This window comes from Neoarius graeffei, chromosome 19 (genome assembly GCF_027579695.1).
Source record: "Neoarius graeffei isolate fNeoGra1 chromosome 19, fNeoGra1.pri, whole genome shotgun sequence".
NCBI lineage: Eukaryota > Metazoa > Chordata > Actinopteri > Siluriformes > Ariidae > Neoarius > Neoarius graeffei.
In genome coordinates, this window is record NC_083587.1 from 15,559,308 (window position 1) to 15,575,067 (window position 15,760).

A 15,760-nucleotide genomic window follows, 5' to 3' on the forward strand; every position below is an offset into this window, starting at 1 on the left:
GTCTAACGTGACATTTGGACATTTATTCATCAGGAGTTATGCTTCATGCATTCATCTCATCGCATTATCTGTAGCCGCTTTATCCTGTTCTACAGGGTCGCAGGCAAGCTGGAGCCTATCCCAGCTGACTACGGGCGAAAGGCGGGGTACACCCTGGACAAGTCGCCAGGTCATCACAGGGCTGACACATAGACACAGACAACCATTCACACTCACATTCACACCTACGCTCAATTTAGAGTCACCAGTTAACCTAACCTGCATGTCTTTGGACTGTGGGGGAAACCGGAGCACCCGGAGGAAACCCACGCAGACATGGGGAGAACATGCAAACTCCACACAGAAAGGCCCTTGCCGGCCACGGGGCTCGAACCCAGGACCTTCTTGCTGTGAGGCGACAGCGCTAACCACTACACCACCGTGCCGCCTGCTTCATGCATTTTCACATGATTTTGTAAGTGCAGCTGGACATCACAGGTTTATATTAACGCCCTTGTTCTATGTAATACGTTATAGTTTGTATCATAACAGCTCATTACTGAGCTAGTGAAGTTTTCTTAAAGTAAGGAGACGTTTATATAATATTCATCCATAGTCAGTGCTCTGTAACGGTCAGAGGTAAAGCTATAACTTTCTGAAAGCTTTCACACATCTTCAGGACAGAGGAGTTTATGCTTCTTTGTGTTTATTTCAAATATGACAAACTGCGTTTTATTAACTTCAAGAGAAAGAAGAACTTAAAGAGAGAGTCTGATGAGGGAAGGATGTTTATAGCTGCTATAATGTACGTGAGAACAGGAACTAACTTGTTTCATGGATGTTCCATAATATTAACTATAACAATAAATGGATAAAATGAGTGGCATCATTTGTAATTAATAAAAAATTATATTTTTAGCAAATTGCTGTAGTATAAAAGAAGCATAAAACACCAGAAAAGAGGAATAAAGCACTTCAGGATATGCTGTTACTGGAAAATAATCATTTTTGTAGTGGTAAGAGTAATTCCACCTCAGTACACCATCCTGATGTTGATCATTTTCTTATAACAGCATCACGCAAAGGTTATTACGATAATATTTCTGAATGGGTGTTATTTCTCTCCTTCCCTCCTTTATTGTTTATTTAATCCCAGGATGAAGAATTGCCTTACACATCCTACATTATTGCTGAGACTATTGTTAACACTCTGAATGATTCTCATGCATTTCCACGTTTCCACCCAGACTGTTTCCTCAGAGCATGAATACCAGCATCGCTGCCAGTGTTTGTCTAAATACGGCCATGTTTCTGCTCTTAAACCGTATCAGGACAGAGTGCTTCATGCTTTGGGAAATCCCACACCGAGAACCTCAATTCAATTAAAGGAAACCTTTCGGGCAGCGACTCAGAGAAACGGCACAGTTAGATGGGTTTCATTTGCATTGAATAAACAGGTTGAGTATAAGGAGATCACACAGAGAAGCTGGTTTAAAATCAAACACACAGAAGCTGCTTGGCTTTCATCTACAGTGTCTTGCAAAAGTATTCATCCCCCTTGGTGTTTTTCCTGTTTTGTCGCGTTAAAAGCTGGAATTAAAATGGATTTTTGGAGGGTTAGCACCATTTGATCTACACAACATGCCGACCACTTTAAAGGTGAAAATTGTTGTTTTATTGTGACACAAACAATAATTAAGATGAAAAAACAGAAATCTGGAGTGTGCATAAGTATTCACCCCCTTTCATATGAAACCCCTAAATAAGAGCTGGTCCAACCAATTCACTTCATAAGTCACATAATTAGTTGATTAAGATCCACCTGTGTGCAATCAAAGTGTCACATGATGTCACATGATGTCTGTATAAATCAACCTGTTTTGGAAGGACCCTGACTCTGCAACACTACTAAGCAAGCAACATGAGAACCAAGGAGCCTCCAAACAGGTCAGAGACAAAGTTGTGGAGAAGTATAGATCAGGGTTGGGTTATAAAAAAATATCCCAAACTTTGAATATCCCACGGAACACCATTAAATCCATTATAGCAAAATGGAAAGAATACGGCACCACTACAAACCTGACAAGAGAAGGCCCCGCCCACCAAAAATTACACCGCCCGGGCAAGGAGGGCATTAATCAGAGATGCAAAAAACGACACCAAAGGCAACACTGAAGGAGCTGCAGAGCTCCACAGCAGAGATGGGAGTATCTGTCCATAGGACCACTTTAAGCCATACACTCCACAGAATGGGCAGGGCTTTATGGAAGAGTGGCCAGAAAAAAAGTCATTGCTTAAGAAAACACGTTTGGAGTTTGCCCAACAGCATGTGGCAGACTCCCCAAACACATGGAAGAAGATTCTGTGGTCAAATGAAACTAAAATTGATCTTTTTGGCCATCATGGGAAATGCCATGTGTGGCGCAAACCCAACACCCTGAGAACACCATTCCTATAGTGAAGCATGGTGGTGGCAGCATCATGCTGTGGGGATATTTTTGATCTGCAGGGACAGGAAAGCTGGTCAGGACTGAAGGAAAGATGGATGGCACTAAATACAGGGCAATTCTTGGGTTTCAGCCACATGACTTTTCTTAGCGATTTCACTTCCAGTAAAACTGCTGGTGGTCGAGCAAACCAAAACGGCTGCCGTAGTGCAAACAACTAGCGATAACTTATCAGAGTACGCTCGTAATCTAGAAGCCACTGCTGCCTTTAGATATATTCAGAAGATTGCTCTGTGCAATGGAATCGACCCCTACAGTCTGGGAAAGAAGGATTTGTCATACGATCTGGAAAACTACCCTTCAGTCGAGTTCCCCGACATCTCCAACTATCTGGTGTTGCAGACGTCCTTCTACACCACAAAACAGATGAAAGCATGGAAGAGTATGGAGGCTTACAACTTTTTTGTATGTGGCTGGGTAAAGGACCTCGCTATCAAGTCTCTGCCCAATGAATCCTGTATTGTTTTTGCCCGTGTAAGTATGTTTTTTTTTTTTAAAGCTTTTTGTTCGCATCTTTACAATGAAGCGCTGCAAGTTGAAGTGTAAACAAACAACAGTTGGCTTGATTCTCACTTGTGTTGGCTCTTATCTCTCAGGTAAACCATTCACAAAGATCATCAGAAACCTCTTTAAAGACCTGGATCTTAGTTAAACAAAACGGAGAAGTGATCATGGTGCAATGTAGCTGTATGGTTGGGGAAGAATTTTGTCGTGACCTTCATGCATATGGACTTTGTGAGGAGGAAACAGAGAAACAGCTGGGGACTTTAGCACTTTGTGACTACAAAAAGTACCATAAAATAACAACACATAGCAAGAAAAGTACTTAGAAAACCCTAAGGACAGAGCTGAGAGGGAAATACAAACCTTTCACCAAGTGATCACTGCAAACTCGAGCATGCTTCGACTTGGCTCCCTTCGATTTCACTGAGAGGTTCAAAAGCCACCTTTCTCCACGTCTTTTTGTGAAATCCTGTGTTTCTTCACCCTTTTTTTATTAGTTCATGGGGAACCCTGAAGAAACTTTTATCAGTTTCACAGTTTGATCGATTCAAACAACCTAAAACAATGCAAGTATGAGGCATTTTTCATGCGAGCAATGAACCTTCTCCGTACAAACGCTTTGTCAACTGAGCTTTGGTAGACCACCAGCTAAAGTTTTGAATAACTAATGAGGCGGATGTGACGTCACGTGAAACCCAGCAATTCTGGAGGAGAACTTGTTTGAATCGGCCAGAGGTTTGAGACTGGGATGAAGGTTCACATTCCAGCAGGACAATGACCCTAAACATACTGCTAAAGCTACACTGGAAAGGGAAACATTTAAATGCATTGGAATGGCCTAATCAAAGCCAAGACCTCAATCTATTTGAGAATCTGTGGCATAACTTGAAGATTGCTGTACACCGATGCAACCCATCTAACTTAAAGGAGTTGGAGCAGTTTTGCCTTGAGGAATGGACAAAAATCTCAGTGGCTAGATGTGCTAAGCTAATAGAGACATACCCCAAGAGACTTGCAGCTGTAATTGCAACAAAAGGTAGCTCTACAAAGTATTGACTTTGGGGGGTGAATGCCTATGCACACTCCAGATTTCTGTTTTTCATCTTAATTATTGTTTGTGTCACAGTAAAACAACAATTTTCACCTTTAAAGTGGTCGGCATGTTGTGTAAATCAAATGGTGCTAACCCCCCAAAAATCCATTTTAATTCCAGCTTGTAATGCAACAAAACAGGACAAACATGAAGGGGGATGAATACTTTTGCAAGACACTGTATATCCAGCCAAACACTTTATATTAGCTAAACGTTTTTTAAGAACAAGTCTAAATATCCGTCCGATTTTCTGGTTGATCTGAGAGCATTCTTAACATAATGTTTATAAATGTTCGTACAACACTGCAACAACATTTCCAGTTGTAGGAACATTAAAGGAGAACTGAAGTCATTTTTAAACTTGCTTTATTTCTTACTTAACGTATTATTCAATTATGTTTTCAGTTTTAGTAACCTTATATCGTGACTCGTATTGGCAATTAAATATTATACTTATCAGCCTATTCGGTTTTTAGCCATGTTGAATTTAGTTTGTTTGGTCCACGGCAGGCGTCACTTATCCGTGTGATCATCACGAGACTTGTCCAAGACTTTGAAACATGAAGTGTCAGCCAGGTGTCAGCGCCGCCATTTTGAAAACTGTTTTCCAAACAAAATATTGCACAAAAACAAGTTTAAATGACGATTACTGCCTACGTTTTTGAAACTTTCCCGATTGCTATCAAAACAAACAAAACTTCCAGCTTGATTACATCAGCATTTGAAAGAGTGCGCGTGCGTCTTTTGACAACGTTGGCAGATGTTGGTCACTTTGATTTCCACTGTATGTTTTAATTCCGTCCTACGATGTCTCGCACAGGTCTCAGCGAATCTCGTTTACGGCCATTGCTTTGACATATGGACTGATATAAATACACATAGCATATTTCAAACACTCATAACTTGCTATAGCAGTGACAAAATAGCGATCAGAAATGCATTCCAATATTTAATAAAATGAGAAATAGAATTTTAATAATAAAAAATTTGCCTTCAGTTCTCCTTTAAAGGAACAGTCCACCGTACTTCCATAATGAAATATGCTCTTATCTGAATTGAGACGAGCTGCTCCGTATCTCTCCGAGCTTTGCGCAACCTCCCAGTCAGTCAGACGCAGTCAGATGCGCTGTCACTCCTGTTAGCAATGTAGCTAGGCTCAGCATGGCCAATGGTATTTTTTGGGGCTGTAGTTAGATGCGACCAAACTCTTCCGCGTTTTTCCTGTTTACGTAGGTTTATATGACCAGTGATATGAAACAAGTTCAGTTACACAAATTGAAACGTAGGGATTTTCTATGCTATGGAAAGTGCGCACTATAATGACAGGCGTACTAACACCTTCTGCACGCTTCGGCAGCGCATTGATATCTGAGCTCCGTATCAATGCGCTGCCGAAGCGCGCAGAAGGTGTTAGTACGCCTGTCATTATAGTGCGGACTTTCCATAGCATAGAAAATCGCTACGTTTCAATTTGTGTAACTGAACTTGTTTCATATCACTGGTCATATAAACCTATGTGAACAGGAAAAACGCGGAAGAGTTTGGTCGCATCTAACTACAGCCCCAAAAAATACCATTGGCCATGCTGAGCCTAGCTACATTGCTAACAGGAGTGACAGCACGTCTGACTGACTGGGAGGTCGCGCAAAGCTCGGAGAGGTACAGAGCAGCTCGTCTCAATTCAGATAAGAGCATATTTCATTATGGAAGTACGGTGGACTGTTCCTTTAACACAAACGTTTTGTGTCTCACTAGGAAATGCGTGGGTGACGTAACATTCTTATAACATTGTGAAACAAGCATTTTTAAAACATTATATTTGTAACTTTACAACATTACGTTCTTGGAATCTGATGAAAACTTTGCTGACGTTCTCCGTTAGCCTGGTTTGTGTAGAACACTTTCTTGAAGCTGTGCAATCTGTAAAATCAGGCCTCTCAGAGATGGAGCTACTTTTTCTGTTTTAGTGGTGTGTCTCTGATGGCGTATGGATACCGCGAAGGAAAGCGTAAAGTAACCAGAATTCCTTTCAGTGTTGGAAAATCAGATAAAAGTCCATAAGACCAGCTTTAAGACGTTCTGTCATGCTAACTTGCATATTTTAGATATTGTTTATGGATTCAGTTCCACATCAGCACTTAGACGTCCATTATAAGTAACTTTGAAATTGTAAAATAGAAATAAATATTTTCAGGCGGCACGGTGGTGTAGTGGTTAGCGCTGTCGCCTCACAGCAAGAAGGTCCTGGGTTCGAGCCCCGGGGCCGGCGAGGGCCTTTCTGTGCGGAGTTTGCATGTTCTCCCCGTGTCCGCGTGGGTTTCCTCCGGGTGCTCCGGTTTCCCCCACAGTCCAAAGACATGCAGGTTAGGTTAACTGGTGACTCTAAATTGAGCGTAGGTGTGAATGTGAGTGTGAATGGTTGTCTGTGTCTATGTGTCAGCCCTGTGATGACCTGGCGACTTGTCCAGGGTGTACCCCGCCTTTCGTCTGTAGTCAGCTGGGATAGGCTCCAGCTTGCCTGCGACCCTGTAGAAGGATAAAGCGGCTAGAGATAATGAGATGAGATGAGATAAATATTTTCAGGTCCATGGAGATGAGATGTACTGAAAAGCATAGAGTATTTCTTTAAGTGTAATCAACCTGATTTAACTTTCTTGTGTTTTGTTGTGCTGAAGGAATCACACGTATCGGCCGCGATGATGCCGCCGTGCCGCAGGATATTACCATCCAGGGTCCTGGCGTCGAAGCTGAGCACTGCGTTATCGAGAACAGAGATGGGGTCGTGACTCTGGACCCCTGCGGACATCTGTGTTCACTCGATGGAGTTCCTGTGACCACACCCACCCAGCTCACACAAGGTAAACACCTGCATCACTGGGAGTGTAGTCTTTTCTTTTCTTTCCTTCCCATCCTTTTGTTTCGTTTCTTCCTTTCCTTTACTTCATTTCTTTTCCTTTCCTTTCATTTCCTCCTTTCCTTTCCTTAATTTATTTCCTTTCCTTCTCTTTTCTTTTACTTTATTCCTGTTTTGTTCCTTTCACGGTTCCTTTTCAACAACTTTATTGCTTGGAAAAACCTGAAAAACAAATGCAGTCTTGGTTTTTGGAGACTCCCCCAGAGCCTCAATTGTGTGCCAGCTGTAAACGCTGTTGTCGCCCCCTGGTGGTTAAAGCACACACTCACTACACACTGTGATTTGGCAAACAGAGTGAGGCCTAGACCTAATTTCATGACATCATAACATAACGCATGTAAAATGAACGAGAGTGCAGTGTGTTGGAAAATCCAGCCTTTTCCACGACAGGGCTGGCTTTGGAACGTCACAGCGAGTTTAATTGGAGTGGTTTTTGCAGCGGTTGGTTTTGTTGTCTGTGACTCAGAGCTTCCACTCGTACAGAGCTGCAGGCCTCATGTTACTGCCCACACCATTCCACTCTGCTCACTCGATTTCTTCTACATCATCATCCCTGACCAGGGTTTTAGCTCCTTCACGCTTCACACTGTTTGCTTTTCACGTGTTATCTTTCTGACTCCAAGTGATGAAGAGCTTCAGCCAAATATTTACCCACAGTGTTGTTTGGTTTTCCATCATCACTCTGGTTGCGAATCTCTGTGTGTTTGTCTCTGTAGTGAGGGGGGTTGGATTGACTCAGTGGTGTTTGGATGACTATCAAGGGTGAAATCAGTTTGGAACTTTTCTTGAAAAAGCCCCAAATAGAGACATCTGGAAAATGTCAGTACCCCTGCATACGGTATACTCAACACGAACAGTACAGCAGAAACTGGCAATCAGCGATGTACGTTAATCCATGTTCTAAGGGAATGCTGTTGTATTTTTGCTGTAATTTAATCCAATTTTGCCAGAAACTTCAACAAAACAGCACTTGCGCTTCTAATAACCAAAGAATCCGCACTTCCTGTTTTCTTCTAAATGTCAAAATCACAGGTTTGTAGATGTAGATGACGTGGGTGACATCACTGCGCTCAGATTTTAAAAGAATTGAAAATAAAGTGAATCAAAAGAATTACGATTAACTGACGATTATAGTGACAAACTCATGTTATGTTCACATATGCAACATTATTGTGTTTTTAAATAAATCGATAAGTTTGGTTCAATAATGTGATCATATCAGGTGGCACAGTGGTTAGTACTGTCGCCTCACAGCAAGAAGGTCCTGGGTTCGAGCCCCGTGGCCGACAGGGGCCTTTCTGTGTAGAGTTTGCATGTTCTCTCCCTGTGTCTGCGTGGGTTCCCTCTGGGTACTCCAGTTTCCCCTACAGTCCAAAGACATGCAGGTAAGGTTAATTGGTGGCTCTAAACTGCCTGTGAATGGTTTTGTCTCTATGTGTCAGCCCTGTGATGACCTGGCGACTTGTCCAGGGTGTACCCCGCCTCTTGCCCATAGTCAGCTGGGATAGGCTCCAGCTTGCCTGCGACCCTGCACAGGATAAGTGGTTACGGATAATGGATGGATGTTGAACGAAGATGATCTTTATGCAAATAAGAAGAGAATCGATTTGGAGTGAAGCATGGTGGAATATTTTGTACATCTTGACCCCAAACCTCAAAATAGATTTATTTTGGTCACATATCAGACACTTTGAGAAATAAAAATGTCTTCTTATTTAGAGAGAAAAATGAAAGGCTGGTGAAAGAACGACTGTAAACATTAGCAATCGCTGTTATCACCCAAATGAGGATGAGTTCCGTTTTGAGTCTGGTTCCTCTCGAGGTTTCTTCCTCATGTCATCTGAGGGAGTTTTTCCTCGTCACTGTTGCCACAGGCTTGCTCATTGGGATAGACTAGGGATAAAATTAGCTCATGTTTAAAATCTGTAAAGCTTCTTTGCGAAAATGTCTATTGTTAAAAGCGCTATAAAAATAAACTTGACAATCTGCTCTGGTGTGTATATATAAGAGGAGATTAAACACTTTGTGACATGCTCATCTCATCTCATTATCTGTAGCCGCTTTATCCTGTTCTACAGGGTCGCAGGCAAGCTGGAGCCTATCCCAGCTGACTACGGGCGAAAGGCGGGGTACACCCTGGACAAGTCGCCAGGTCATCACAGGGCTGACACATAGACACAGACAACCATTCACACTCACATTCACACCTATACTCAATTTAGAGTCACCAGTTAACCTAACCTGCATGTCTTTGGACTGTGGGAGAAACCGGAGCACCCAGAGGAAACCCACGCGGACACGGGGAGAACATGCAAACTCCGCACAGAAAGGCCCTCGCCGGCCACGGGGCTCGAACCCGGACCTTCTTGCTGTGAGGCAACAGCGCTAACCACTACACCACTGTGCCGCCCTTTGTGACATGCTGTTATTGGAAATTAATCAACATCTGGCTGATAACATCACATCTCAGTCACGTTACACATGATACCCTAAAAGCTCTGATTTTCCAGCTTTAGTGTAAAAACTGATGCCTGTGTGAATTAGGCACATGAGTCTAAGTGAAGATGTTTGTGGGAGATTGTGAGAGGACAGAAACAGAGACCGACTTTTGGAGGTTAATTGATTTTAAACCCACATCAGGGGCTGTGCAGAGTGACGGAGAAACAGACTTCCAGTTAAACTCCACACTCTCCCCCAGGCACTTTCAGTGAATTACGCTTTAGTCCTCACTCTGACTGCGCTGTGCTGCTACTAATCACATTATTGTGTGAGTTCTGGGTTCCGTACATTTCATACAGTGTGTGCTGTTTTTTTTATTTACATTTCCCCTTTGTTTTGGTATTTCATCTGTTGAAAAGTAGCACTCGATCAAACTGAGAGAAAAGAGCAAACAAAATTTTCACGCGGCTGCAGTCCAGCTGTTACTGAGCAAAATCACTATTAAAAATTAATATGTTCAGGAAACCTGAATCATAAAACACTCTACTAATAATAATAATAATAATAATAATAATAATAATAATAATAGTTTTAATGCAAAATAAACCCAAAATGTTCAGGAAATATCTCTATATCTTCCTCAAAAAGTTATCTATGAATATGCATGACTATGCAAATAAACCAGAAACGCCCCCAAGGCTTATTCCATTCCCATATCCCATAATAACACCCAGCAAGAACATTAGACCACAGGTTCTATTGCTAGAAGATTGGTCCAAAGATGCAAAAAGTGTTTTATGACATCACAAACTGAGCTCCTTCACAGCCCCGCCCCCAAATCAGTTGTACACAGGAATGCCGGGTCTCTAATTAGTGCTGTGTTAACAAATTGAACTCAAACACCCAAATCGAGGTGGCGTTTATTATCAGGATCAGGGTGCATCCAATATGAGCGACACAAAGTGCACTGAGGTCGAGGAAAACGGTCTTGAGGAGCAAAGTTCTTCTCCATCTCTGTCTTTTATCATCCTTCACGTGAAAAGGCATTGATTTTCTCCCGGGTTAAGTCAGCTTTTTGAGATAATAAATGCAAACACTACCCGATCTGTTGATGTCCAGGAGGAATGCACATGATGAAGATAAGAAGATTGATCTTATGAGCACACGGGATATCTTTAAGCAGGCTATAAATTAAATTATTCTCAGTCATTTTATCACAAACTGGGGTGTGCAAACTTTTGAGCACTGAATATTCATTTCATTACGTTTTGCTATACTGTTCATTTGGAAGTCAGGTTGTATTTTTGGACATATTTCTGTAAAAGTACAGTAGGTATGTATTTTATAGCTGTCTCTCATTTCAGTCCTTTTTTTAGCCTTCAGTCTGATTTTATTATAATGAGATGATAGTAACACGTGGGCGGCACGGTGGTGTAGTGGTTAGCGCTGTCGCCTCACAGCAAGAAGGTCCGGGTTCGAGCCCTGTGGCCGGCGAGGGCCTTTCTGTGCGGAGTTTGCATGTTCTCCCCGTGTCCGCGTGGGTTTCCTCCGGGTGCTCCGGTTTCCCCCACAGTCCAAAGACATGCAGGTTAGGTTAACTGGTGACTCTAAATTGACCGTAGGTGTGAGTGTGAATGGTTGTCTGTGTCTATGTGTCAGCCCTGTGATGACCTGGCGACTTGTCCAGGGTGTACCCCGCCTTTCGCCCGTAGTCAGCTGGGATAGGCTCCAGCTTGCCTGCGACCCTGTAGAACAGGATAAAGCGGCTAGAGATGATGAGATGAGATAGTAACGCGTCTGTTTACCTTCAGCCAGGTTTAGTTTCCTCCACACTGTTCCTCCTAAAGAGCAGGAGGAGATGCTGGAGGACCTCAGCACACAGAGTGTGTACTAGCCACTTTTGAGTGGAGGAGGCTGTGCTGTGGTTTTAAACCGAGCCAAAAAGGAGGAAAAAATGAAGGGGCGGAGATTAAGTGCGTTTTTCTCCTCAATCCTTCCTCTGAACTGAGCTCTGTCCTGCACTCAAGCTTCTGTCCTTCTGCACTGCAGCTCAGCCTGGAAACAGCTGCGCGCTTCCAGCTGTTCCAGAAATGACTCTGGGGCCGTTGAAGTGAAGTGAAGAGTCAAAGGAGACGCCGGGAAACTTGCGCTTCGAACATCTGGAGCAAAATTTAACATCCCAGGAGGAGAATTTAACCATGCGGAGTTTGAGAAGAAAGCCGGCTCTGGGAGGAGAGCTCTGAATGGGATGCTTTAAAAGAAGGTGGGAAGAAGTTTCTAGAAATCATAAGGATTAGATTCAGATCAATGGGTTGCATTTATTTATTTTTTCTTTGCTGCTTAAGTTATTTAATCCGGCCACATGTGCAACATCTGTAAATTGATGTGTAACGCTTTCTTGTGTGAACGCATCTTGGGGGAAAAAAAACAGATGAGTGTTAAATATGAAGTTTATTGGGTTAATGATTAGTAAAGGTGTGCCTGTGAAGCGCAAAGGCGCGTGCGATGGGGTGCGTTAATAGACACAATGACGTCATTCAGACGCGTTTTAAGTGTCTGCACGTGAGCTGTGAGCTGTTTCCTGATTTTCTTCATTTCTGCATCTTTTAACTCTTAGTTATCACAATGTGCACAAATATAGCTACATCTAATGCACTTTACTTTTAATTAAAGTAAAAGTAATTAATAATCTGCTTTGTTTGATCTGCACAGGTGAGCGTTGCTAGGATACGCTTGGCCACGCCCCTTCATAATAATAATAAAAATAATAATAATAGTAGTAGTTGTTGTTGCTGGTAAAAGTTAAAAATCCCAGAGTTCTTGTGTTTTATCTCGACACCTTGGTATTTGTAAATAAGCTGATTTTACTGTAATGAAAGCTGTAACTGGAGGTAGAAGCAGTGGCATTGAAAGGTGAAAGTTCACTACCTTAAGTGTTCTTCTTGGCATAGCTTTCTTAAAAAGTTCTACTCTGATGGACAGAGATTCTACTTTTGGTTCCACTAGAGAGACAACCAAAGAAAGGCTTCCAGCTTGAACTTTTTTTTCCCTTTAAATTGCTTATTCTTTATTTAAATATCCTCAGAAGTACGTCCGAGTCCTGGTGTGGAACCGTGCAGAGATCTCACCAGAGAAAAAAGACTTCCTCAAGAGTGCTTTGATTAGATAAAGCTTCTAAACTTCTGCTTGGACGTTTAAGGCTACATTCCACAAAGACGACTTGGGGGTTCGAGATGTAACCTTTAAAGTCAGCCAACATGTAAATATGTTCCCGGTTGTGAAACCTTCTGTTTTGTGTTTGGGTTGGGTTTTTTTGTTTTTTTTTTCTTCCAGAGTCCTCAAAGTTGTCAAATATGGCAAGCAATATCTGGATAATTAAGCTTACTCTGTTAATTAAAGGATCTGATTGATCTGGTTTCACGGCTTGGAATCGAGACAGTTAATTAGTCGTGAAACCATTTCGGAAATGTAATAAAAGAATGAAAACTGTTTGACGCTGGCAGAAAATTGAGCGCTTGTGGTCTTCGGTGACAATAAAAGACAAGTGTGTAAAGTGACATTCATGTTTTATTATCAGATCAAAGACATGTTCTGTTTTATCCATGAAAGACTCAAATTAAAGGAGGGTTTATGAGGATTCATTTGATGGGATTAAATGCAGTAAATATCCAGTGTAAACTTATAAAAGGTTTCAGTCTTTTTTTTCGTGTAATGATTTAACCAAACTCTGATCCTATTCTTCAAAATGGCATCATCATCATCATCATCATCATCAGGAGATCAGGTCGAGCTCTTGATGGAGCACCTAGGACTCATTCACTCACAGCGCTCTTTTGTCTCTATAACGTATTTATTTTTGATCTTTAGCCAAAGAAGCACAGCTGTATAGACTAAACACCCACGGCTGAACTGGAGAAACGTTTCCTGCTGCGTGTACGTGTGTGTTTTGGTCTTTGCTCAGAACTGTGTTTATCTAATGCTGTTATCTCTCAGATCACTGTTTTGACAGACTGGGATTATTGCGATGATGAAACGTCTCACAGTGTGAAGGTCGGGTTTGTTATATGGTCGCACTGTTAAGGCTGTGATTCTCGTTATTTGCTCACTTTTCCATGAGAAAGCTTTGCAAAGCAAGAAAAATGGCAGGAAAATCAGCCTGGACGTGCCAGCGTTCCGAAGAGTGGAATGCGTTTTGAAGATTTAAGGGAACAAAAGTCAGAGGTTTGGCATGTTAATGATCAGCCGCTCAGCTCAGGGCATAGAACAGGGGACGGATTTAACCTTTAACTTCATAAACGCTGAAGCCGGACTCATCAAAGTATCGTGTGAAGCATTTCAGACACGCAGGTTCAGTGAGACGGACAGGAACGGTTCTCGTGCCTGTGAAGCAGTTTTGCTTGTGTGTCCGTGTCATCCCGACTCACCACACTCCATTACAACTTCCAGAAATTCCTCTTGCTTTATTTTTCATTGCTACAGCCTTTCTGTGAACCTTTTATGCACTAAAATCCAGCTTTCTTCCTCCTCCCTTAGCAAGCAGAAAACGAGCTCCAAGTCGTCCAGCCAGAGCTTTGGGGTTTGGTGAAAAGCAAGAAATATTTTCCATGATTTTAAAGGCTGCTCTACAAGCTCCAGTTTCAAATCAGTGGAAAATGCAGTTGTGGGTTGAAGAGGAAATGATGGGAGTTTTTGGTAGTGAGCCAGTCAGAACATTACTGATGAAGAAAGATGGACGGCAGCGCGGTTACAGAGGGACAACCGGGGAAGCTGTCCCAGGCACGAGCCAAGTAAAGACCCGCAGGATGCGTATTTACTCTGTTATTTTGCATTACACAAAGCAGAGACTGAAGATTTGTGGTCAGGTTTGGTGCATACCATCTGGCCTGAATCAGAATTCTGCCAAATCCAACACATTTAACCAATACGCAACAAAACACAAACACTAAGCCTCACTTTAATGCACTGTTTCATAAACATTACTGAAATATTGTACAACCCTGATTCCAAAAAAGTTGGGACAAAGTACAAATTGTAAATAAAAACGGAATGTAATGATGTGGAAGTTTCAAAATTCCATATTTTATTCAGAATAGAACATAGATGACATATCAAATGTTTAAACTGAGAAAATTTATCATTTAAAGAGAAAAATTAGGTGATTTTAAATTTCATGACAACACCACATCTCAAAAAAGTTGGGACAAGGCCATGTTTACCACTGTGAGACATCCCCTTTTCTCTTTACAACAGTCTGTAAACGTCTGGGGACTGAGGAGACAAGTTGCTCAAGTTTAGGGATAGGAATGTTAACCCATTCTTGTCTAATGTAGGATTCTAGTTGCTCAACTGTCTTAGGTCTTTTTTGTCGTATCTTCCGTTTTATGATGCGCCAAATGTTTTCTATGGGTGAAAGATCTGGACTGCAGGCTGGCCAGTTCAGTACCCGGACCCTTCTTCTACGCAGCCATGATGCTGGAATTGATGCAGTATGTGGTTTGGCATTGTCATGTTGGAAAATGCAAGGTCTTCCCTGAAAGAGACGTCATCTGGATAGAAGCATATGTTGCTCTAGAACCTGGATATACCTTTCAGCATTGATGGTGTCTTTCCAGATGTGTAAGCTGCCCATGCCACACGCACTAATGCAACCCCATACCATCAGAGATGCAGGCTTCTGAACTGAGCGCTGATAACAACTTGGGTCGTCCTTCTCCTCTTTAGTCTGAATGACACGGCGTCCCTGATTTCCATAAAGAACTTCAAATTTTGATTCGTCTGACCACAGAACAGTTTTCCACTTTGCCACAGTCCATTTTAAATGAGCCTTGGCCCAGAGAAGACGTCTGCGCTTCTGGATCATGTTTAGATACGGCTTCTTCTTTGAACTATAGAGTTTTAGCTGGCAACGGCAGATGGCACGGTGAATTGTGTTCACAGATAATGTTCTCTGGAAATATTCCTGAGCCCATTTGGTGATTTCCAATACAGAAGCATGCCTGTATGTGATGCAGTGCCGTCTAAGGGCCCGAAGATCACGGGCACCCAGTATGGTTTTCTGGCCTTGACCCTTATGCACAGAGATTCTTCCAGATTATCTGAATCTTTTGATGATATTATGCACTGTAGATGATGATATGTTCAAAGTCTTTGCAATTTTACACTGTCGAACTCATCTCATCTCATCTCATTATCTCTAGCCGCTTTATCCTTCTACAGGGTCGCAGGCAAGCTGGAGCCTATCCCAGCTGACTACGGGCGAAAGGCGGGGTACACCCTGGACAAGTCACCAGGTCATCACAGGGCTGACACATAGACACAGACAAC

At 42.3% G+C, this 15,760-nt stretch overlaps 1 protein-coding gene across 6 annotated transcripts in view; it reads left to right on the forward strand.

The window, feature by feature from the left end:
* phldb2b (pleckstrin homology-like domain, family B, member 2b) overlaps positions 1–15,760 on the forward strand; it is a 77,622-nt gene that overhangs the window by 18,466 nt on the left and 43,396 nt on the right. For 5 of the 6 annotated variants that reach the window (XM_060899717.1, XM_060899721.1, XM_060899720.1 and 2 more), the window contains exon 4: positions 6,759–6,941. In XM_060899717.1, coding sequence (XP_060755700.1) covers positions 6,759–6,941 — 183 coding nt within the window. Of the gene's footprint in view, positions 1–6,758; positions 6,942–11,455; positions 11,700–15,760 lie in introns of those variants that run through there. The other variant, XM_060899722.1, reaches the window with a different exon arrangement.